This window comes from Mobula birostris, chromosome 23 (genome assembly GCF_030028105.1).
Source record: "Mobula birostris isolate sMobBir1 chromosome 23, sMobBir1.hap1, whole genome shotgun sequence".
In the NCBI taxonomy this organism is placed as follows: Eukaryota; Metazoa; Chordata; class Chondrichthyes; order Myliobatiformes; family Myliobatidae; genus Mobula; species Mobula birostris.
The window spans coordinates 61,291,949-61,317,920 of NC_092392.1; the positions used below are offsets into that span (position 1 = coordinate 61,291,949).

The following is a 25,972-nucleotide window of genomic DNA, read 5'->3' on the forward strand; positions in this document are numbered from 1 at the left end:
AGCCAGTGAACATTCAGCAGACAGAGCACAGGTACTGAGGGATTTCTGGTTCACTGAACAGTAACACACAAGCAGGCCAATGTAGAATCTGGTCAGAGCATGTGGAAGCCATGTGCACTGTGCCAACCAGACTTGGGAGGACCGTGTGTCATTCTGGGCCAGCACTCTCGGGTTTACATGGATTAAAGGTGAGTTTATCAAAAACAAATCCCTTGAGAGGTGAACAAGGTCACAGAAAGGATCTTGATGCATAATGGCTTAGTACAGCAACTATTCTGCATGTGACTGCAAGAAACAGCAGAGAGTTGTGGACACAGCTCAGAAAGCAGTGTCTCGTCCATGGATGCTACCTATACTTCTCACGACTCAGTAAATCAACGAGCATTATCAAAGACCTCACCAACTCTGAACATTTTCTCCTTTCCTCGCGCAGAAGATACAAAAGCCTCAAAGGACCCACCACCAGGCTTAAGGACAGCTCCTACCCTGCTGTTATAAGTCTATGAAATGGTTCCTTAGTAGAATGAGATGGGCTCTTGACTTCACAATCTACCTCATCATGATCTTGCAGTTTATTGTATTCGTGTGCTGCTCCTCCTCCACAGCTGTGACGCTTTAATCTGCATGAATCGTTTTACTTTGTACTACCTCAATGCACAGTGTAATGATTTGATCAGTATGAATCGAAGCAAGACAAGCTTTCTGCTACATTTCGGTGATGTGACAATAATAATACAATCCTAATTCCAATTCAGTGCTATGATTCTGGTTCCCCTGGCTGGGGCTTAAATTCTCTGCTTCAAAGTCAGGACTTCTCAACAGGGAAGAGGGAAATTTCTTGGGTTAAAGGAACTCTCTATCTAAGATACCAAACTTGCAAGAATACTCGAGACAGGACACTGAAGGATTTTGCCTTGTTGAGGGAATCACTGACAAGGCGGGAGAGAAGGATCAATTCCTCAGTTCTGTCACAATTTTATGCAGTGATGACACAGACCGAGATTAAACAGCCTAATGTCATCTGTTACTTAATACTAGTGAACTGGCTACAAATTAAGGAATGACTCATCCTCTCTCCATGCTGAACTGTTTTTGAGGAGAACATAATGAACATAAGGAAATAAATGAGCAGCATTTCCCAGCTCTTCCCAATGCCTGGCAGAGTATCCCAGACACTGGGAGCTTGTCTCACCTTGCTCCACGTGCTCGATCTCTTCCCAATGGCTGCAGAGTATCTCAGACACTGAGAGCTTGTCTCACCTTGCTCCACGTGCTCGATCTCTTCCCAATGCCTGGCAGAGTATCCCAGACACTGGGAGCTTGTCTCACCTTGCTCCACGTGCTCGATCTCTTCCCAATGCCTGGCAGAGTATCCCAGACACTGGGAGCTTGTCTCACCTTGCTCCACATGCTCGATCTCTTCCCAATGCCTGGCAGAGTATCTCAGACACTGAGAGCTTGTCTCACCTTGCTCCACGTGCTCGATCTCTTCCCAATGGCTGCAGAGTATCCCAGTCACTGGGAGCTTGTCTCACCTTGCTCCACGTGCTCGATCTCTTCCCAATGGCTGCAGAGTATCCCAGACACTGAGAGCTTGTCTCACCTTGCTCCACGTGCTCAATGACTTTCAGCGCCTTCCTGGCAGCCCATCCTCCCATGGAGACGTGGTCTTCAGTGGCAGCGCTGGTGGACAGCGAGTCAACAGACGACGGGTGGCACAGGACCTTGTTCTCAGAGACTGGAGATTAAAATATTTATTTCCAAACCAAACCGGTAATGGAAGGATAATAGCAATAATCACTTCTGAACCAGAAATAAGCAAACCTTGGATGGAGCGGCAAATCTATGGCACACACAAAAATTTTGTTGCCACACACCATGCAGTGCCAACCTTCAATTCCTTAAACCCCACCCAAAATAAAAAGATATATAACGATTACCTATACTGCCAAATGAAGCAGTGAATGACGTTTAACAACCTAGGAACAGTAAGATGTTTTCACAGGAACCGTCTCACCCTGGTCTGGTGCCAGCTAGACGGTTGTGAAAACACGTGACATTGGGTGATACGTTTGGAAATACTCACGCTCATATTGCTTAAGGTGTACAGTATGTGAGGCTCAATAACAATATTATTTAGAACTATGTTGTTTTCAATTGTCTTTTTAAATGATTTTTGAACAGACTTCCTAAAATGTTTCACTTATTTCACTTATCTGTCTTCTGTACATTTAACAGCAAAACAATGAACATTCATATATAAGCCACAGAACTAATCCTTTTTCCTTAAAAAAGCCATAACTATTGTGACTAATTCATTAATTAATGATAACCTCTGCTCAAATTACCATGGCATATGAGAGTATTTTTTTGAAGATTATCATCAATTTGAACAAACGTTCTCAAAAGGTTCACTACCCCTGATCTAACCCATTAATTAGTTCCCTTTCCTTCTCCATAGGTGCTGTCTACCCTGCTTTCGTGTTTATGTTCCTTCACCCTTCAGTCAGAGATATATAGCAGAAACAGACCCTTCAACCCACACCATCCATACTGAGCATTGCAGCCGACTATACTCATCTCAGTTTCTCTTCTGAGGTGCACTGACAACCAGTCGAGGCACAGAAGGCAGCAGATCTGATGTGAGTTAAAGGAATTAACATTCCATTGTCTCTTGTTTCTTAAGTGTTGTGAGAGCATCCGTCTTCACCGCCTCTTCATGTTCCAAACTCCACCACCCAGCAAGAAAATATCTCCAGAGAAGTTCACACTCAACCAGCTCTCTTCAGATGTATGCCATCTTGTCTGAGACACCGTCACTGGGGAACAACAGCTCTATCTACCGTATCTGTCCTTATCATAATGTTACATACCTTCATAATCTCACCCCTCTTCCACTCCAGGAAAAATGAACCCAGCCTATCCAGCCTCCTGTTATGGAAATGTTCCATCCAAGACAACATCCTGGTGATTCTCTTCCACACCCTATCCAGGGTAATCACACCCTTCCCACTGTGTGGTGGCCAGAACTCCAGGCAATATTCCAGATGTGGCCTAACCGATATCTCAGATAGTTGAACGGTGACATTGACCTGCAGCAGGTTTCACCCACCTCAGCTGATTCACAGGCTTGGATCAGTTCTACCATGGGAGGTGATAGGTGCCTGTACAGGGGGCGGGATTTACTGGACAGTAGCGTTTAACTTTAATCTACACTCTGACTTATTCCGTCAAGTGCAAAGCTCAGGGAATTAACTCCAGTGCCAACGTGGGCGGCAGGCGATGGGAATCAGAATCAGGTTTGTTATCACTGAGGTAGCTGGTGAAATGGAATGGGGACTGATGGCAGCACCCTGCTAAGGAATGGGCCATCTCATGCCAGGGTCATGCAGGTGGAAACGGAGTACCCCCCTGAGAGATCACAGGGCTTACAGAGCAGAATTCTGGGTGAGATTTAATCCAAGCCACTTCAAGGAGGAAGGAAAAGAGCCAGTGGTGATAATTGCAGAGGAGGTAAGTCATTCCCTGTGTTAACATCAACAAGAGCCACTGTCTCAGGAAGGTGACATCTAACATCAAGGATGCCCACCATCCGGGCAGCACAGTAGCGTAGTGGTTAGCACAATCACTCTACAGCACCAGTGATCACCAATTAGGGTTCAGTTCCTGCTGCTTCCTGTAAGGCGTTTGTCCCATCTCCCCGTCACCATGTGGGTTTCCCCTGGATACTCCAATTTCATCCCACGTTCCAAAGATTTACAGGTTAGGGTCAGTAAGTTGTAGGCATGCTATGTCCACGTCGGAAGAGAGGTAACGTATCAGCAGAATGTTCACTGATTTGATTTGGTGCAATTGATGCTTTTGACTTTTATGTTTCAATGTGACAAATAAGGCTAATGTTGAAAAATCTAATCTTCTCACAGCTACCATCAGCAGGAGGTACAGAAGCCCGTAGTCCCACACCACCACGTTCAGGAACAGCAAATTCCCTTCAACCATTCAGTTCTTGAACTAACCTGCACAAGCCTAACCCTACCTCAGCAACAGAACACTACAGACCACCTCTCACTACCATGGACTTATCTCTGTCTGTGTCTTTTCTTTACACTCAGGTCTTCTTTCTGGATCTTTTTTCACTGTGTGGTATAATCTTGTACAATTGTCTGTACCTACGTGTCTGTGATGCTACTGCAAAAAGATTTACTGTACCACACTAGATTTACCTCACCACACTAGCGCACAAGACAATAAACTCCACTTGATATCCAGATAACATACATCCGTCATACGTGTGTGAGAATGTACGGATGGATCCATATTATGAGATGGATAAGGAGCACAGGTGATAGGAGTAAGACCACAAGACACAGGAATAGAGTTGAGTTCATCAGCCCATCAAGTCTGCTCTGATATTCAATCACGACAGATTATCCCTGTTCTCCTGCCTACTCCCCATGATGCTCTTTTCTAATCAAGAACCTGTCAATCTCCACTTTAAAGATACCTAATGACTTGCCCTCCACAGCTAACGAATTCCACAGATTCACCACCCTCTGGCTAAAGAAACTTCTCTTCATCTCTGCTAAAGGGATGTCCTTCTATTCTGAGGCTGTGTTTTCTTATCCTAGACCCCCCAACTAGTGGAAACATCCTCTCTATGTTCAACCTACCTAGGTCTTTCAATATTCGGTAGGATTCTATGGGACCACCCCCCCCCCACCCCCCACCATTCTTCTAAACTCTAGTCAGTACAGCCCAGAGCCATTAAACACTCTTCATACTTCACCCTTTTCTTCCCCAAATCATCCTCGGGAACCTCCTCTAGACCCCAGTAGATAGATAGGGTAAGTAAAACTGGTAGGTAGAATAGACAGAACAGATTGTGCAGATAGAATTGTTGTTCCCTGGTGATGGTGTCTCAGACACCTCAGCCTAGGTTCAAGGCAAGAGGGAAGTGGTTTATTTTCTGGGACTGACTCAACTGCAGGTAAACATGGTGGACTGCAGCCACTATAAGGGACTGAGAGACTTGTACCCCAAGGTCCCTCTGTCTTCCCAAATGCATCACCTCACACTTGTCACATCCAGCCCAGTCCTTTGCTCCTTTCTCCTGGTGACAGCCAACTTACCGAGGGCCTCACTACAGTGCAGTGACATACTAGTGAGCAGTGCCTGATTTTCCGAGGATCAGACCGTGACTCACCCAAGGCGGCCGCTGTGCAGTGAGCAATCATGAAGCCAGAGTTCAGGCCACCTTCGTTAACCAGGAAGGGGGGCAGTTCACTCAGGGACGGGTTACATAACCTCTCGATGCGCCGCTCACTGATCGCAGCCAGCTCGTGAATGGCGATCGCCAGATAGTCGAGGGCCTGTGGAAACACAAAACAATCAATCTCCCAGGTTATCACTGCACTCCTGATGACCCAATAACAGTCCACATGAACGGGAATTCCTTTCCCGTTCATTGTGGCTGCTGCTGTTAAGAGACGTTGACAAAGTTCAAAAATCTATTTCATCCACTTTAATATTTCACTTGACATTTTTAAAATATCTATATCAGTACTCTATAAATAAAGCAGCAACTATTGAATACAGGGTCCTGCACCTGCAGATGACGCCTCGGGTACCTCACAGCACATACGGAGATTGCTTGGCCACTGGTGACTGTCTGATTTCTCCATGAGCCTACTTCATTCCCAAGTTCTGTCATAACCAGGTTTTTTCTTAATTATCTCTTTCAAAGTCTTAAATTCTCAAACTGGTTTGGTCTGAACTGACCTTTATTGTGAGTTTTGTTGACATGAAATTATCTGATCTCCTCCTGACCAATGAAAACTGTGGTCTCAATTTTCCTCTGTGGATTTGCTGCCACTTTGCTTTCCCAGAAGTGCACAATCCAGAATCTCTATCCCTAATGAAATGTAGAACACAGCAGCACAGCCTATAATATTGTGCTGATCCTTTAACTAACTCTAAATTCAATCTAACCTTTCTCTCCTACATAGCACTCCAATTTTCTATCATCCATCTGCCTGTCTAAGGGTTTCTTAAATGTTGCTGATGTATCTCCCTCTGCCAGGACATTCCACGCACGCCCCATCTCTGTGTAAAATACTTACCTCTGACATTCCCCCTGTACTCTCACCCAATCACCTTAAAGTTATTTCCCCCCCTCATATTAGCCACTTCTGCCCTTGGCAAAACTCCCTGACTATCCACTCAATCCATGCTCTTATAATCTTGTACACCTCTATCACATCGTCTCTCATCCTTCTTCGCTCCAAAGAGAAAAGCCCTAGCCCTATCTTCATAAGACATGCTCTCTAATTCAGGCAGCATCCAGGTAAATCTCTTCTGCATCCTGTCTAAAGCTTCCACATCCTTCCTATAATGAGATGACTAGAACAGAACACAATACTCCAAGTGTGGGCTAACCAGGGTTTCATAGAGCTGCAACACTACCTTGTGGTTCTTGAACTCAAGCCCCCTGACTGATGAAGGCCAACACACCACACGCCTTCTTAACCACCCTATCAACTTGTGTGGGATCTATGGCCATGTAACCCAAGATCCCTCTGTTCCTCCACGCTGCTAAGAATGCTGCCATTAACCCTGTGTTCTGTCTTCAAATTCCACCTTCCGCAGTGAATCAGTTCACACTCCTCTGGAGTGAACTCCATCTGCCTCTTCTCAGCCAAGCTCTGCATCTTGTCAATGTCCTACAGTAACCTATGACAACCTTCTCCATTATCCATAATTCCACCAACTTTTGTGTCATCTGCAGACCACTAACCCACCCTTCTACTTCCACATCCAAGTCATTTGTAAAAACCACAAAGAGCAGGGCATCAGAACAGATCCCTGTGGAACACCACTGGTCACTGACCTCCAGACCGAATTCTCCGCATCAACTACTGCCCTCTGCCTATGGGCAAACCAGCTCTGTATCCACACAACCAGGGTTCCCTGGATCCACTGCCCCATCATTTTCTGAATGAGCCTACCATGAGGAACCTTATCAAACACCTTAAACCATAGGTATAAATTCCATATACACCACTCGAATATCTTCATCAATATACTTTGTCACATGCTGAAAGAATTTACTCAGGCTCATGAGGCCTGACCTGTCCCTCACCAAGCCTTGTTGATTATGCTTCATCATACTTTGCTTCTCCAATTACTCGTAAATTCTGAATCATCTCCATTAATTTTCCCACCACTGACATTAAATTCACTGGTCTATAATTCCCAGCATTAACCCTACTCACTTTCTTGAAGAAAGAAATAACATTACCCACCATCCAATCATTTGAAACTACTCCCATGGCCAGTGAGGACACGAAGATCCTCACCACAGGCACAGCAATCTCTTCCCTCACTTCCCGTTGTAACCTGGGGTATATCCCATCTGGTCCTGGGGACTTATCTATCCTAACGTTTGTGAAAAGTTCCAGCACACCCTCTTTCTTAACACTGAGAAGTTCCAGCATATCAGTTTGTTTTACACTGTCCTTTTACAAGGTCCCTTTTGCTGGTGAATACTGAAGCAAAGTATTCATTAAGGAGCTCCCCTAACACTTCTGGCACATACAATGATCAAACCTTGCTTCTGACTCCAGACACATTTCCTCTGTTACCCCCCACAACACGCTGGAGGAACTCAGCAGGTTGAGCAGCATCCGTGGAAACGATGAGTCGACGTTTCGGGCCGGAACCCTTCGTCAGGCTTGAAATGTCGACTCGTTTCCATGGATGCTGCCCGACCTGCTGTGTTCCTCCAGCGTGTTGTGAGTGTTGCTTTGATCCCAGCATCTGCAGATTACTTTGTGATTACTCTGTTACCCCTGACAGGACCTACCTTCACTCAAGTCAAGTCCTGCAGTTCCCGAGCTGACAGTCTGGGATACATGCCTGAAAGCCCCGTGACAGGTGTGACACAGGTTCGAGGGCACACACTTAAGGTGAGGGGAATAGTTTAAAGGAAAGGTGGGGGAAATAGTTTAAAGGAAAGGTGGGGGGAATAGTTTAAAGGAAAGGTGGGGGGAATAATTTAAAGGAAAGGGGAGGGACAGTGTTTAAAGGAAAGGGGAAGGGAATAGTTTAAAGGAAAGGTGGGGGGAATAGTTTAAAGGAAAGGTGGGGGGAATAATTTAAAGGAAAGGGGAGGGACAGTGTTTAAAGGAAAGGGGAAGGGAATAGTTTAAAGGAAAGGTGGGGAAATAGTTTAAAGCAAAGGTGGGGGAATAGTTTAAAGGAGAGGTGGGGAAATAGTTTAAAGCAAAGGTGAGGGGGAATAGTTTAAAGGAAACGGGAGGGAAATAGTTTAAAGGAAAGGGGAGGGAAATAGCTTAAAGGAAAGGGGAGGGAAATAGTTTAAAGGAAAGGTGGGGGGGAATAGTTTAGAGGGGAGTTGAGGGGCAAGTGTTTAAAGTAAAGGTGAGGGGGATAGTTTAAAGGAAAGGGGAAGGGAATAGTTTAAAGGAAAGGGGAGGGGAATAGTTTAAAGGAAAGGTGAGGGGGAATAATTTAAAGGAAAGGGGAGGGACAGTGTTTAAAGGAAAGGGGAAGGGAATAGTTTAAAGGAAAGGTGGGGAAATAGTTTAAAGCAAAGGTGGGGGAATAGTTTAAAGGAGAGGTGAGGAAATAGTTTAAAGCAAAGGTGAGGGGGAATAGTTTAAAGGAAACGGGAGGGAAATAGTTTAAAGGAAAGGGGAGGGAAATAGCTTAAAGGAAAGGGGAGGGAAATAGTTTAAAGGAAAGGTGAGGGGGAATAGTTTAGAGGGGAGTTGAGGGGCAAGTGTTTAAAGTAAAGGTGAGGGGGATAGTTTAAAGGAAAGGGGAGGGAAATAGTTTAAAGGAAAGGTTAGGGAAATAGTTTAAAGGAAAGGGGAGGGAAATAGTTTAAAGGAAAGATGAGGTGCAAGTGTTTCTATGCAGAGGCTTCCAGGGGTGGAGGTGAATGAATGTTCAAAAGAGGAATTCGAAGGACATTTAGACAAAGACATCAATCTGCTGGGAATGGAGGGATGTGGATCACGTGCAGGCAGGAGAGGTTCAGTTAATGTTGGTATTGTATACAGTACAGACATTGTGGTCCTGTACTATTCTTCCAACTGAGAGGAAGCCTTGTAAAGGGGAAAGGTGCTTAATATTTTTAATGGAGGCAACTCAAATACATTTAATTATTTTCATTTAAATTATCGGGGTAAATTTTCATTAGAATTGTCAATATCATTTGTTGCAGAAGCCCTCTCCCCCTCCCACTGTGACTGTGAGGCTCAGCACAGCTCGAGTGCCATATTCGAGTTTACTAACACCACTGTCGCAGGCCAAATCAAAGGTGGTGATGAATCAGCATGAGGAAGGGAGACTGAAAATCTGGCTGTGGTGCCACAACAACAACCTCTCACTCAATGTCAGCCAGACCCAGGAGCTGATTATAGACCTCCGAAGAAGGAAACCGGAGGTCCACGACATCCTCATTGGAGTATCGGAGGTGGAGAGGGTCAGCATCTTGAAATTCCCAGGTGTTATTAATTTGTAGGGCCTGTTCTGTGCCCAGCACAGCAGCGTCTCTCCTTCCTTAGGAGCATGCAGAGATTTAGATGACATCTAAAACTCTGAGAAACTTCTACATTTGTGTGGTACTGGCTGCATCACAGCCTGGTATGGAAACACCAATGCCCTCGAATGGAAAATCCTACACAAAGTAGTGGATACAGCCCAGTCTATCACAGGTAAAGCCCTCCCCACACTGAGCACACCTACATGGAGCACGGTCGCAGGAAAGCAACATCCATCAACAGGGATCTCACCTCCCAGGACACACTCGCTTCTCACTGCTGTCATCAGGAAGAAGGTACGGGAGCCTCAGGACCCACGTTATTAACCCTCAACCATCAGACTCTTCAACCAGACGGAATAATTTCACTCAATTTCACCTACCCCATCACTGAAATGTCCTCACAACCTATGGGCTCACTTTCAAGGACTCTTCATCTCATGTTCTCGATATTTATTGCTTTTTTTATTATTATTATTTTTTTCTCTTGTATTTGCATAGTTTGCTACCGTCAAGATGGTGGCACAGCTGGTCACAGCAGCTTCTACGGCGTCAACAAAAGGTGCTACCGTTCTACTTAAACATACATCCAATGATCGCAAGATCCTGCTATACGTTAAGAACTTATAGTACTGCGGGCTTTCCCCATCCACGAGTTGCTTGCTGGCGGGGACAACGAAGGAGCTGCTGCCGGAGCAGGTGGAGGTTTACGGTCAAATAGCGAGTGGCTGTTACGGTCACTTTTCTTGTGATCACGAACTCCCTTTGGACCGTGTTAATCTGGTACACCGCAAGCTCGATTGGCTGATTTATTGGCTGTGAGGAGGGGCGAATGGAGGGGGCTGAGTCCTCGGTCATACAGAGGATTGGGCCTGAAGCCACGGTGTTGTCTGTTTGCAGCAGCTCTGAGTGAGGGGATGAAGCCGCCGCTCTTCACCGGGGGGGGGGGGGGTTCCAGAACGGAGTCAGTGCTGCCCTCCCAGAGTTTCACTCGGGCCTCAAGCTGCGGGATCGCTTGCTTTTCATCTGCTGGTGTAGAAGCGTCCGTGCCATCAGGCTCTACCAGGGGCGGCATAGCACAGTTGAGGCAACTGTAGGTTTAAAGTAGACTGTGGGGGGTCTGAACCATGTATATATATTTGTCTGGTTGTAAATTTACTTAACTATTTCTGCTTGTATATGCGAGGACTGGACCTCAAAGCCACAGGTTCGCCTGGCGGGAGTCGAGCGTACAGGCGAGGACAGGGCCTCAAAGCGCGCACACGTATATACACACACACACTCACACTCTTCGTTGTATTTTTACTGATATTCTATATGGGTTTGTTGACTTGTGTCCATCCAGTCAAGGCCTCGGGAGTCTTATTACATGATTGTGATCTTGTGTGTGCTTACTGTGTATGACTGTTAGTAATGTACTTTTTTGTACCTTGACCCCGTAGTAATGCTGTCTCATTTGGCTGTATTCGGGAGTATTCCTGTATGGCTAAATGACAATTAAACTTGTATTGAACTGAAGTGAATTCTGCAGTCTGGTTGAAAGCCTGAGCTGGGCGGTCTTTCATTGATTCTGTCATGTTTATAATTCTAAAGATTTATTGAGTTTTCCATAAGGAAATGAATCCCAGGGCTGTATATGGTGACATATATGAACCTTGATAATAAATTTACTTTGAGCTTTCAACCAACTCACATTAGTAGAACAGCTAGGGGCTGGATCACACAGAAAGCATGTGTTTTCTGGGACATGGAGACCGGACCAGGAGATTGTTTCTGGGATATGGACACACCAGCAGATGGTTTCTGGGATATGGGGAGTGCACCAGCAGATCGTTTCTGGGATATGGGGAGCGCACCAGCAGATGGTTTCTGGGATATGGGGAGCGCACCAGCAGATCATTTCTGGGACATGGGGACCGGACCAGCAGATGGTTTCTGGGACATGGCGACACCACACCAGCACACGATGCACAGGATCATCTCAACACGATCTCCATGTTTTAATGGCCAGCTCCTTGCAATACTGACCAACCTTCCCAGTTTTTCCCTTTCCCATTATCTCATCAAGCATTTTAAACTCCCAGTGACTCTTCCAGTAATTTCTCATCTGTAAATATTTTGAGAAACACTTACTTTTGCAGGATATTCACCATGAAAGTTTCCACCAGAAATTGTCTCTCCTCGTTCTGCAAACACCATCTTAAGCAAAGTTAAGGCTCATAAACATAAACTGTGAGGTTACCAGAGGTTAATCCCTGGAACCCAGGTTAATCCCTGTTTCTCAACAGAGTTGAATTATGCTAGAGGATTTAAGATTATATTTTGTGATGGCCTGAATAAGAACTGTTTCAAAGGTCTCAGTTACTAACCCTCCATCCCTGGCCAACCCCCATCAACACTGTGGTTGCAGTGTGTGTCATCTTCAAGATCTTCAAAGATCTTCAACATCTGTGCAGACCATGGCATGATTTGGATGGTAAAGTGGTCATCTCCAGATACCGAACATCCATAAAGAACCCTTCACTTCATAGAAAAGTACGGTACCGGTCAGATCATTCAGCCCACCATATCTGTGCTGACCATGCCAAATTAAACTACGTCTATCTACCTGCAGGTGATCCATGCCCCTCCATTCCCTGCGTGTTCACGTGCCCGTACAAATACCTGTTCAATGTCGCTGTTGTGTTTGCTTCCACCACTACACCTGGCAGCAGGTTTCAGACACCTACCTGTGTAAAAACCCCTCATATTTCATCTGGATATCCTCTAATCTGATGACACAACCATCAATTTCTCTAACTTCCAGTAATTTCTTCCTCGTCTCCCTTCTCTTTCTCCATTCCCATTTCAGCTTCTGTCTTACCCCCTTTTCTTCTCCTCACCTGTCCATCACCTCCGCCTAGTTTTCTTCCTCCTTCCCTTTCTCCCTCGGTTCACTGTCCTCTCCTGTTAGGTTCCTTTGGCCCTTTATGTCTTCCACCCATCAGCTCCCAGCTTCTTATTCATCCTCCCCTCCCCCATCCACCCACCCTTTCCCCTTACTTGATCTGATCTATCACCTGCTAGCTTGTAGTCCTTCCCCCCTACCCACCTTATTCTGGCTTCTTCCCTCTTCCTTCCTAGACTTGATGAAAAATCTTAGTTAGAAATGTACTGCTTATTTCCCTCCACAGATGCTGCCTGACCTGTTGAGCTCTTCTGGCATTTTGTGTGACTCTCCATTTAAATTTTTTTTTTGGCCACTTTGCACTGGATGGAATCAAATGCCACTTTACTGATTTCCATCCCATGCACATCCCTCACAACCCTGCTCCACTTGTTTGTGTCACTCGTCCAGGTTACAGGGGAAACGGACACGGTGTCAGGAGTGGTAAAGGATACCGGGTTATCTGTAGCACTGTTGATTTCAGTCTCAATGATATTTTTGACAAAGGCAATCGTGTCATTCACAACTCCATGTACCTGAGGGATATAACACAAGTACACAAACTAAATGCTTACTTTTCCTTTTAAAATAATACATGCAAACAATGAATGTAAACAATGGAAAAATGGACAGAAGGTGGTGGATACAGCCCAGTCCATCACAAGGAAAGCCCTTCCTATCACTGACACACTCACAGGGAGCGCTATCACAAGAAAGCAGCAGCTCCACCATACAAGCCACGCTCTCTTCTCACAACCATCGGGCAGGAGATACAGGAGCACTGGGTCCCAAACCACAAGGTTCAGGAACAGTTACATCAGGAGAAGTAGAACACCCGACCCAAGTCGAGTCTACTCTGTCTCAGGCTGATCTGACCATGGACTTGGCTCCACCTACCTGCCTTTACTCCCATGACTCTTAATTCTCTGCTATGCAGAAGTCTATCTAACTGTGATGAAACGATAAGTATATTAATAAGGTAGTTTCTACTGCTTCTCTGGGCAGAAAAACCCACAGACTCTCTACTCACTGTGAAAAACAGTTTCTCCTCATTTCCCCCAAATCTATGTCGCCTAGTTCTAGTCTCACTTACCAGCAGAAACAACTATCCTATCTTATCCATTCCTTTCAAAATGTTATGTTTCTATAAGATCCTCTCAGCAAGTATAGTCCCAGATGACTCGATCGTCATAGGCTCAACCCTTCAACTCTAGAATCAACCTGGTGAATCTTCTCTGAACCCTCTATAAAGTCAGTATATTCTTGCTCAAGTAAGGAGAACAGAACTGAATGCAGTACTCCAGATGCAGCCTAATCAGAGTTTTTATAAAGCTGCAACTTGAATTTAAAGGGTCTAGACAGAGCAGATAGAGGAAGTCATTTGGTGGAGAGGTTAAGTCAGGGGACAGAGAATGATGGAGATTGACAAAAGAACCCATGTGGCCTATGAGAAAGTGCTTTTACACATTGGGTTGGTGGGTGGGAAAGGGGTTTGTTTTGCTGCTGTGGTTTTGTTACCTGTTGTGTTCTGTGTTGTGGACATTGTCAGTGTCAGACTGTGTGGCAACACTTGTGGGCTGCCCCCAACACATCCCTAAGTTGTGTTGGTTGTTAACATAAACAAGGTATGTTACCGTATATCCTGATGTACACATGATAAATAAATCTGAAAGACTTACTTCAGATAAATTTGAAAGACTTCTCAAAGACAGTGGTTGAGTCTGAAAGACACTGATGGGGTAGTTGTAGACGCAGGTGCAATTACTGCATTCAACAAGGAACTGGATAAGTGTGAAGGAAGGAAGCCATGGAGGAAGGGGTGGTGGGACTTGACCCTGCATCTGGACAAGAGTAGGTGGAGAGAAACTACTTCAGTTGGCAAAGGAGATAGTTCAGGCACACAGAATGAAGGTGAAAGAATAAATTCCGTTTCTCTCTTCACAGATGCTGCTTGTCCTGCTGAGCGTTTCTATTCTTTATATACTAGAATATGGAGGCTTTGGAGGGGATTTGGGAGAGGTTCACCAGGAAGCTGCCTAGATTAGAGGGTTTTAACTACAAGGAGAGGTTGAACAAACTCGGACTGGTTTCATTACAGCATCGGAGGCTGAGGAGAGACCTCTATAAAATTATGATGGATAATTATAAAATTATAGGATAGGCAACCAGCATATTCTCCCCAAGGCAGAAATGTCAAATACAAGAGAGCACAGCATCAAGTTGAGAAAGGAAAAGTTTAAAGGAGATGCATAGAGCAAGTTACTTTACACAGAGGTGATAAGTGCATGGAACAGTGAGAGTGGAAGTCGACGATAGAGGTGTTCAAGTGGCTTTGAGATAAACACATGAAAGTGCAGGGAAAGGAGGGGCATGGACTGTGGGTTTGGATTACTTTGGCATCATGCCAAGCACAGACATGATGGGCTGAAGGGTTTAATCGTGGGCCGTACTGCTCTAAAGTTCAAAGCTCTAAGCTCTAAAGTTATCAGCACTCTTCATCGTTCGAAGATCGTTCGAAGCTCCAAAGTTATCAGCACTCTTCATGTACCTTTCTGTTCAAAACTTGGCAGCTGTTTCTTACAACTGGGACTATGAAGTGGATTGGGATATTGAAAATTGGTGGCAGACATGCCTGTATCAATTCAAGATAGGAACAGCTCATCACTTGTGTAGTGAGTGGAGGGTTGGCGGCTGGTGCTTGCATGCCTTGTCCGACAAGACCTGCACCATCCGTGAGTACTGCCTTACCTGTGGGCAGCACCTCAGGGTGTAGGCATCCTGTACGCGATTACAGAACCGATGGCTTTCTGTGAAGGAAGAACAAGGTTACAAGAAGGCAGAGAGGGAACAGATGCAGCCTATCCTCTGAGCCCGCCGTGTGAGAAAAGCTTTACCTGCTATCTCAGAGGGATGATGGTCAGAACCCAACAGTGACCTGAACCGAAAGGCTACCTCCACCTGCCCGGGATGCGGCCGTAGCTCGTGGATGTCTGAACACATGGGAAAGGGGAGAAGGTCAGACCAGCAGTCATCTGTAGGCAAAGTCCACCTTAGATTTTCAGAAAAGCTGTAATGTCATGTCATTCAAAGCTGTCTTCTCAGCCCACCTCTCCATTACTGTTCTAAAGTGATACAGCATGGAAACAAAGCCCTCTGGCCCACTGGTCTGTGCTGACCAAGATTCCCAGCAAAGCTCGTCTATTTGTCCATGTTTGACCACACAGTGTCTCTACAAATCTTTCCTATCCATGACCCTGTCCAAGTAAGTTTGAAGAGTTGTTAATGTGCTTTTCACAGACCCAGTGCTCCTGCGCAATTACTGACTTTATTCATTTGGGGGAATCTCTTCCTCTCCCTTGCCAACTTCAGCAACACAATCACCAATAGAGTAAAAAGGTCACAAATCTATGTCCCTCACATCCAGACTGACACCAGTGTTACTGGCTGCATTGATCGAGTCGGCAATAGATTCACAAAGGCAGAGGTGGCTAGATACGTGGTAAGGGACTTACTTGAGTGATTAAGGGTCTCTTAACTGAGCCATGAGAATATTGTTTGTAGAACTGAGTCAACCCAGCGCCCACATTCTTGTTCAGTTTTGTATGTGCATTCTTAGCCACGCTCGTGCTTATACACCACCCATCACTACCACATGCCCTGTGCAACGTGAGGGTTTGGAAAAGCACCATTAAACATGTCATGGGACCCAGGAAGCACTCACCATTGTCGAAGGCTCTAGTGGTGCCTTTGAGAACCTCCAGTGTAAGGGCTGCAATAATGTCAGCCTGCCGGGCTATCGCTGTCGCTCTCTCCACCGCCTCTGCACCCAGCGAGGTGATCATCTGTGTCCCGTTGATCAGGGACAGTCCCTAGGGGTGAACACAAAGCACGATACACCGATAACACAGCGCCTCCAGTCACTTGTCATGAAAACCATCGGGGAAGAGGCAATGTTTGCACAGTCACACAGGTCAACAAGGCTGACCTCGATATGGGGTAGCCACAGCTCCTGGCTCTGGGCAGAGTCTGACCAGGATGGTGTCTCCGTGGGGCAGAGGGTGTCTGTGCCTGCTCAGGAAAAGCTCCATCTACCAGGCGCTAGCAACCAGCACCATCTTGGTCCCGGCCTCATTCTGCTCCCTTGGCATTAGAGTCTGAGAGTCAACATAGAGACTTCAGCCCACCTAGTCCACGCCAAACCATTTAAACTGCCTGCTCCCACTGACCTGCACTGGGACCATAGCCCTCCATACCCATGTACCATCCATGTACCAATCCAAACTGCTCTTAAACATTGAAATCCAGCTCGCATGCACCACTTGTGCTGACAGCTCATTCCACACTCTCACCATCCTCTGAGTGAAGAAGTTTCCCCTCATGTTCCCCTTAAACTTTTCACCTTTCACCCATGACCTCTGATTGTCATCCCACCCAATATCAGTGGAAAAAGCCTGCTTGCATTTACCCTACCTGTACCACTCATAATTTTAAATCTCCTCTCAATCTTCTACACTCCAAGGAATAAAGTCCCAACCTATTCAGTCTTTCCTTATAACTCAGGTCTTCCAAACTCAGCAACATCCGTGTACATTTTCTCTGTACTTTTTCAACCTTGTTTACATCTTTCCTGTAGGTAGGTGACAAAAACTGCACACAATACTTCAAATTAGGCCTCACCAATGTCTTATACAACTTCAACATAACATCCCCTCTCCTGTACTCAGTACTTGGATTTATGAGGGCCAATGTGCCAAAAGCGTTCTTTATGACCCTATCGACCTGCGATGCCACTTCCAACGGATTATGTATTCCTCGATCCCTTTGCTCTACCACACCCCTCAGTGCCCTACCATTCACTGTGTAAGACCTACCCTGGTTGGTCCTATCAAAGTACAACACCTCACACTTGTCTGCATTAAATTCCATCTGCCATTCTAATCTAATAGGCATCCATTAGTCTCATCAGACCATGGATTTGCGCTTTGGAAGGTTTCCAGGGTGCAGGCCTGGACAAGGTTGTATGGAAGACCAGCAGTTGCCCATGCTGCAAGTCTCCCTTCTCCATGCCACCGATAATAACGAAGGGCATTAGGACCCATACAGCTTGGCACCGGTGTCGTCGCAGAGCAATGTGTAGTTAAGTACCTTGCTCAAGGACACAACACGCTGCCTCAGCCAAGGCTCGAACTGGTGACCTTCAAATCACTAGAAGAACACCTTAATCACTTGGCCACATGCCAACATCTGCCATTATTTAAGGACTAATTGACCACAGAAGAAGAACATAATCTGTGAGCTTGCCCAAAGTCAAAACAAATGGCCTCCACAAACAGCCACAATCCAGCTGCTCATATCTGGGCAGCACAAGAGATCCCCGCTGTCTGCTCCCCGAAGCCTTTGTGGGCAGCCAGCTTAAGTTGTCTGCAGACAGTGCCTCAGTGGGTAAGCTGCAAGACACAACCATGTAACAACACCCTTCTTCTGGTCCCATAGTAAAGACAGATGAGGAGTATTCACTTTAGACCTGACTTCCACACACAAGTCTGTCTCCAGTTGAGTTCTACTCTTTCCCTTGTTACCCTCTCGCTCTCAATACACTTACAACATACTCTGTGGTTTTTCTTAATCTTGCCCCAGTGCTATTGTCCCTTCCAGTTAAGACTTTGGTAACCTCACCATCACTGTGCTTCTTACACTCCTGTGGGGCCACTCCTGTTTTCAGCTTTCAGTTTCTGCCATATCCAACCTTCAATATTCCTTGACATTCAGGGTTCCTTCAAACCGTTGGCTCATCCTCTCACAGGTATAGGAACCCACTGGAGCTGAATTGTAGTTCAGATTTGAACAAATCCCATTGGTCAGCTGTACACTTACCTGCAATTCACCTCTGTCAGGCCCACTGTTCCCTCCTGCAAGATCCTACCTTGCTCCCAATTCAGGACCTTCACTTGCAGCCCACCTTGGTTACCCATTCCTGAAAAGCTCCCAACACTGACTCTCCTGTTCCCTAAGATCAGGACCAGAACTGCAACATAGTTGAACTACGAGCTCAAAAACCTCTTCAGAGCATCTTAAACATCTTCCCCTCCTAAGGAAAGCCAAAACAAACTTATCATCAAAGTACCTATACCGTATGCCACCTTGAGATTCATTTTATTGTGAGCATTTACAGGAAAATACAGAAATGCAATAAAATTTATGAAAAACTGCACATAAACCAAGACTGACAAACAACTAATGTGCCAAAGAAGATAAACTGTAATAAAAATAATACTGAGAACATGAGTTGTCGAGGTGCTGAACGTGAGTCTAGGTTGTGGAATCAACTCATTGTGAGTGAAGTTATCCCCCTCAGCTCACACGCTCAATGGTTGCAGGGTAATAACTGTCCCTGAATCTGGCTGTGTGGGACCTACCTCCTTCCCAATGGTAGAAGCAAGAAGAGGACACGGCCTGCGGGATGGTGGGGGTCTTTGGTGATGGATGCTGCTTTCTTGTGGCAGTGCTCCCTGTAAAGTGTGGCCTAACCAGAGTTTTATGGAGCTGCATCATTACATCACAACTCTTAAACTCTATCCCTCGACTTATGAAAGCTAACACCCCATAAGCTTTCTTAACTATCCTATCTACCTGTCAGGCAACTTTCAAGGATCTGGATCTACCCCCAGATCTTTCTGCTCCTCCACACTACCAAGTATCCTGCCATTTACTTTGTACTCTGCCTTGGAGTTTGTCCTTCCAAAGTGTACCACCTCACACTTCTCTGGGTTGAACTCCATCTGCCACTTCTGCATCCTATCAATGTCTCTCTGCAATCTTTGACAATCCTCTACACTATCTATAACACCACCAACTTTTGTGTTGTCTGCAAACTTGCCAACCCACCCTTCTACCCCCACATCCAGGTCGTTAATAAAAATCACGAAAAGTAGAAGTCCCAGAACAGATCCTTGTGGGACACCACTAGTCACAACCCTCCAATCCAAATGTACTTCCTCCACCACGACCCTCTGCCTTCTGCAGGCAAGCCAATTCTGAATTCACCTGGCCAAACTTCCCCGGATCCCATGCCTTCTGAATTTCTGAGTAAGCCTACCGTGTGGAACCTTGTCAAATGCCTTACTAAAATCCATATAGATCACATCCACTGCACTACCCTCATCTATATGCCTGGTCACCTCCTCAAAGAACTCTATCAGGCTTGTTAGACATGATCTGCCCTTCACAAAGCCATGCTGACTGTCCCTGATCAGACCATGATTCCCTAAATGCCTATAGATCTTATCTCTAAGAATCTTTTCCAACAGCTTTCCCACCACAGACGTAAGGCTCACTGGTCTATAATTACCCGGACTATCCCTACTACCTTTTTTGAACAAAGGGACAACATTCGCCACCCTCCAATCCTCCGGTACCATTCCCGTGGGCAACAATGACATAAAGATCCTAGCCAGAGGTTCAGCAATCTCTTCCCTCGCCTCGTGGAGCAGCCTGGGGAATATTCCGTCAGGCCCCCGGGACTTATCCGTCCTAATATATTTTAATAACTCCAACACCTCCTCTCCCTTAATATCAATATGCTCCAGAACATCAACCTCACTCATATTGTCCTCACCATCATCAAGTTCCCTCTCATTGGTGAATACCAAAGAGAAGTATTCATTGAGGACCTCGCTCACTTCCACAGCCTCCAGGCACATCTTCCCACCTTTATCTATAATCGGTCCTACCTTCACCCCTGTCATCCTTTTGTTCTTCACATAATTGAAGAATGCCTTGGGGTTTTCCTTTACCCTACTCACCAAGGCCTTCTCATGCCCCCTTCTTGCTCTTCTCAGCCCCTTCTTAAGCTCCTTTCTTGCTTCCCTATATTCCTCAACAGACCCGTCTGATCCTTGCTTCCTAAACCTCATGTATGCTGCTTTCTTCCAACTGACTAGATTTTCCACCTCACTTGTCACTCTGCCATTCTTTATCTTCCTCACCTGGACAAATTTATCCCTAACATCCTGCAAGAGATCCCTAAACATCGACCACATGTCCATAGTACATTTTCCTGCAAAAACATCATCCCAATTCACATCCGTAAGTTCTAGCCTTATAACCTCATAATTTGCCCTTCCCCAATTAACAATTTTCCTGTCCTCTCTGATTCTATCCTTTTCCATGATAATGCTAAAGGCCAGGGAGTGGTGGTCACTGTCCCCCAGATGCTCACCCACTGAGAGATCTGTGACCTGACCCGGTTCGTTACCTAATACTAGATCTAGTGTGGCATTCCCCCAGTCGGCCTGTCAACATACTGTGACAGGAATCCGTCCTGGACACACTTAACAAACTCTGCCCCATCTAAACCCTTGGAACTAATCAGGTGCCAATCAATATTAGGGAAGTTAAAGTCACCCATGATAACAACCCTGTTATTTTTGCACCTTTCCAAAATCTGCCTCCCAATCTGCTCCTCTGTATCTCTGCTGCTACCAAGGGACCTATAGAATACTCCCAATAGAGTAACAGCTCCCTTCCTGTTCCTGACTTTCACCCATACTGACTCAAAAGAGGATCCTGCTACATTACCCACCCTTTCTGTAGCTGTAATAGTATCCCTGACCAGTAATGCCACCCCTCCTCCCCTTTTTCTTCCCTCTCTATCCCTTTTAAAGCACTGAAATCCAGGAATATTGAGAATCCATTCCTGCCCTGATGCCAGCCAAGTCTCTGTAATGGCCACTACATCATAATTCCATGTTTGTATCCAAGCTCTCAGTTCATCACCTTTGTTCCTGATGCTTCTTGCATTGAGATACACACATTTCAGCCCTCCTACCTTACTGTCTTTACACCGTTTATTCTGCTTCTCTTTCCTCAAAGCCTCTCTATATGTTAGATCTGGCTTTACTCCATGTACTTCTTTCACTGCTCTATTTCTTACATCCTTCACATACATGAGGGATAAAAACTTTTACATTACGTCTCCACCTAAATGTGCAAGGTGAAATTATAGTAATTGATAATAAATAGAACAGTCAATGTAATATAGAGTACACTCAAATCAGCGTGAGTTCATCAGTCTGATGGCCTGGTGGAAGAAGCTGTCCCACAGCCCGTTGATCCTGGCTTTTATGCTGTGGTACCGTTTCCTGGATGATTGTGGTTGGGATGGCTTGGGTCCCCAATGATCCTATGGGCCCTTTTTACACACTTGTCCTTGTAAATGTCCTGAATAGTGGGAAGTTCACAGCTACAAATGCGCTGGGCTGTCTGCACCACTCTCTGCAGAGTCCTGTGATTAAGGGAGATACAGTTCCCATACCAGGCAGTGATGCAGCCAGTCAGGATGCTCTCAATTGTGCCTCTGTAGAAAGTTCTTAGGATTTGGGGTCCCATACCAAACTTCTTCACCATCTGATGTGAAAGAGGTGCTGTTGTTCCTTTTTCACCACACAGCTGGTGTGTACAGATCACGTGAGGTCCTTGGTGATGTGGATGCTGAGGAACTTGAAGCTGTTTACCCTCTCAACCCCAGATCCATTGATGTCTATAGGGGTTAGCCCATCTCCATTCCTCCAGTAATCCACACCAGCTCCTTTGTTTTTGCAACATTGAGGGAGAGGTGGTTTTCTTGACACCACTGTGTCAGAGAGATGACTTCTTCCCTGTAGGCACCTTGCTATTGTTTGAGACTAGGCCAATCAATGTAGTGTCATCGGTAAATTTAATTAGCAGATTAGAGCTGTGGGTGGCAATACAGTCATGGGTATACAGGGAGTAAAAGAGGGGACTCAGTACACAGCCCTGAGGGGCTCCTGTATTGAGAGAGGAGGGAGCCCATTTTTACCACCTTCCAGCAATCTGACAGGAAGTCCAGGATCCAGCTGCACAAGACAGGATCAAGGCCGAGGTCTCTGAGCTTCTTGTCGAGCCTGGATAGAACTATCGTGTTGAATGTTGAGCTGCAGTCCAAGAACAGCATTCTCACATAAGCATCCTTCTTCTCCAGATCCTTCACTTCTCCAGATTCCTTCCTCCTCCTTTAATCCACTCTTAGATAAACTACAGACTAAACTCATTTATGTGACTGGGATTCACCTTTCTTTCCAGTCCACATAATTGTGCTGTTCGCTGCAGCCATCTTACTACCCCCAGCAAGCACGACCTATCCGCCCCTTTTACCTTCTTTAACTTTTCTAAATGTATTGCATCCTACATACTTCAACACCTAACCTGATATCCCCAAAGCTACAGTTACCAGTGGCCCCGTTTTATCATTGTATCACCGCACAGAAAGATTTTTACTCATATTTCTCACTACTTTATGGTTTTATTAGACCCCTCTCACTCCCATACCATTACTGCCCTCCCCTGGTTTCCTTGTTTTGTTGAAATCAGGAAGGAGGCTCAGATGCTCAAGTTCTAGTGGCTGGTGGCCAGATCGGTAAGGAAGGAGGGAGCAAGGGTCAGCTCTGAGGGGGACATGGAATCTAGTGCAGGCACTTGGGTGGGCAGGCCAAGGAAGCGCAGTGGGTGTCATAACAACATGCCTGCTACATGGTACCCAAGCTAAACTGAGTTTATAAGTACGGTAAGGTACGGGAACAATGGAAAAACCTGCGCGGAGCAGCATCACAAGCATGTAGGTCAGATAACACACAGAGTATAAAGGAGAAAGCCACTGCAGTTAGAGACTTTGGGAAGGGGGGAGGCGGTCGGATATTCTATACCATGTTTTCACTTTAGCTTCACTTTATGGCCCCAATCAAACTCGTTATCTAAACTATCTCACACATTTATATTTATTGTGGTTTTATCATTATGATTGTGTTCTTTACTATTTGTGTTTTTCGTGCTCGATTGGATCCAGTGAAACAAATATCTTGTTCTCCTTTACACTTTGTACAGGAAATGACTTTAAACAATGTTGAATGGCATGTTTGGTGGGGGGGGGGGTCATAAAGGCAGATAAATCTCCAAGACCTAAAGACTTCAGGCCAGGCTACCGCGGAAGGCAAGGGAGGAGATTGCTGGGTTTAAATCTTTGCTGACCACAGGTGAGATGCTAGCTGAATGGAGGACAGCAACTTTTCTTTTATTCAGTAAGAGCAGCAGGGATAAGCCGGGTGATTACAGGCCAGGGAGTCTAACACCAGTGGTTGAAGAAATTATTGGTAGAAATTCTGAGGATGGGATTGACCTGCATTTGGAAAAGCAGCCGCATAGCCTTTTTATAGCAGAATTTGCCTGACTAACTTTATTGAACACTGAAGAGGCGATAACATGTACCGAAGAGAGCAGCACGACTAATGTTGTTGACATGATCTCAGTAGGGCCTTCGACAAGGTCCCTAGTCCAAAAGGTGAGAGTCTACGGCAGGGGTTCCCAACCTGAGGTCCACACCATAAAGAAGGCTGGGAACCCCTGATCTATGGAATCCAGACAAATTGGCAAACTGGATTCAAAACTGGCTTGGATGGGCTGGGTAGTTTACCTGAAATTGTTAAACCAAATTGTTTCTTAGACTAGAGGCCTGTGTTTAGTGATGTGTTATGGTGCTGGGACCTTTATATAAATGATTTGGACTCAGTATTGGGTATGGTTAGTAAAACTGCTGATCACACTACATAGGTGGTATCATAGACAGTGAAGATGAGCAAAAATTACAGGGGGGTCTTGATTGGTTCGGCACCTGGGCCAAGGAATGGTAAATGGCTTCCAATGCAGAAGAGTAGAAGGTGTTGCACTTGGGAAGTCAAGCCAAGGTAAGACTTATACAGGTGATGGTCAGAGCCTGGGGAATGTTGTGGAACAGAGGGACTTAAGATTGCAGGTACATCGCTTGCTGAAAACTGTGTCACAAGTAGACAGGATTGAGGAGGCGTTTTACACCACTGACTTCGTAAGTTAGTGAATTAAGTATAGCAGTCAGGACGTTTTGCTGCAGTTGTACACACTTGGAGTATTATGGTCGCCCTGTTCGAGTAAAGACATCATTAACCTGGAAAGAAGATTTATGAGGATGCTACTAGGACTTTAGGACCTGCGGTGTCAGGAGAGGTTGGGCATTTATTCCTTGGAGCATAGGAAGTGAAGGGGTGACATTTATAACGTAATATAAAATCATGAGGGACACAGACAGGGTGAACACACATAGTCTTTTCCCCGGAAAAGGGGAACTAAAATCTAGAGGACATAGGTCAAAGGTAAGAGGTTAAAGATTTAAAAGGGACCTGAGGGACAACTTCGTCACACAGAGGGTGCAGTGTACATGGAACGAGCTGCCATAGGAAGTGAATGAAGCACATACGATAACAATGTATTAAAGACTTTTAAATAAGTACAGAGATACGAACCATTTAGAGAGTTATGGGCCAAATACAGGCAAATTGGACTAGCTTGGTGTGGTTGGCATGGAGAAGTTGGCCTGAGGGGCCTGACTCCATACTGTATTACTCTATGACAACGAAATATTACATCCAAGGGTTACAGTAACATGCCTGGTCAGAAGGGGAGGTGTTGATACTCAGGTTTACATCATTAATTATATCAGAGGCCTAAGATGGGAATGGATGGAGACGCTCAGTTATCCCTGCAGAATGAATGGTGGTGATTATCACCAATGCACAGAAGACTGCACCGTGATTGCTAAATGCAATACACTAAACTGGAGAACTGCAAAGGAATCACACTTGCTTGTGTCCGTGGACGATGAGAAGGGAAGAGATGAGAGGCAGGTGTGGCAGCATGCTTGATCCTCCCTGAATGAGTTTGTAGCCGAGCAATGAGGTGCTGCAGCAGTACCCTATGTCCCACTCTTGGTACTTGCTGACTTAAACTTCTCTATGTGAATTGGATAAATCTAACCCCTGCTCATGATATTCAGTGTAAAGTTCTCTGTGTTAATAAATGCTAAGAAACTTTGTAAGGTGTGCAGCATGTGTATCATGTGATTGAATCATCAAGACATACTCCGGGCATAACCCATCAGGTGTGGGTATTCCTTCAAATGGACTGAGTCAGACTGATGCGAAGAGTGCAAAACAATGATACATGTACCTCACAGTGTCAGTACACTACAAGTGTCCTTACAGCTCAGGTCAGCCCCAGAGTATTGGGCTCCACAACCACAGTTACTGGTTATAAACCAGTGAAAACCAAAGCCAGTTATGCCTGGCTCGGGGTAACACATTTGTGACTGGATTAGAAGGTTACATGTTTAAAAGCACACAGCAGTTTTGAGCACTGAATCCAGGATGGTGTTACAGGAGAGAGACACCTTCTGAGCTGCCATCAATTGGATATGATCTTACACTGATCCTCATGTTACGAGTTGAAGCTTAACACCGCAGTCCTGATCAACTCTTCGAGAAGCTTGTTGGAGTCTGCTAGGCATAAACTGGTTGCTGTGTTTTGCACCTCAGCCTCTCCTCACTCCACCTTCCCAGTACATCACTGCCCGCACAAGCACTTGGTTCTTCACAAAATGC

The 25,972-nt window shown here is 45.6% G+C and overlaps 1 protein-coding gene across 3 annotated transcripts in view; it reads right to left on the reverse strand.

Annotated features, from left to right (window-relative positions):
- LOC140186957 (histidine ammonia-lyase-like) overlaps nucleotides 1-25,972 on the reverse strand; it is a 55,515-nt gene that overhangs the window by 13,225 nt on the left and 16,318 nt on the right. For all 3 annotated transcript variants that reach the window (XM_072241816.1, XM_072241815.1, XM_072241817.1), the window contains exons 11-17: nucleotides 16,213-16,360; nucleotides 15,386-15,481; nucleotides 15,240-15,298; nucleotides 12,947-13,027; nucleotides 11,699-11,764; nucleotides 5,204-5,369; nucleotides 1,604-1,738 (exon numbers count right to left, since the gene is read on the reverse strand). In XM_072241816.1, coding sequence (XP_072097917.1) covers nucleotides 1,604-1,738; nucleotides 5,204-5,369; nucleotides 11,699-11,764; nucleotides 12,947-13,027; nucleotides 15,240-15,298; nucleotides 15,386-15,481; nucleotides 16,213-16,360 — 751 coding nt within the window. The remainder of the gene's footprint in view (nucleotides 1-1,603; nucleotides 1,739-5,203; nucleotides 5,370-11,698; nucleotides 11,765-12,946; nucleotides 13,028-15,239; nucleotides 15,299-15,385; nucleotides 15,482-16,212; nucleotides 16,361-25,972) is intronic.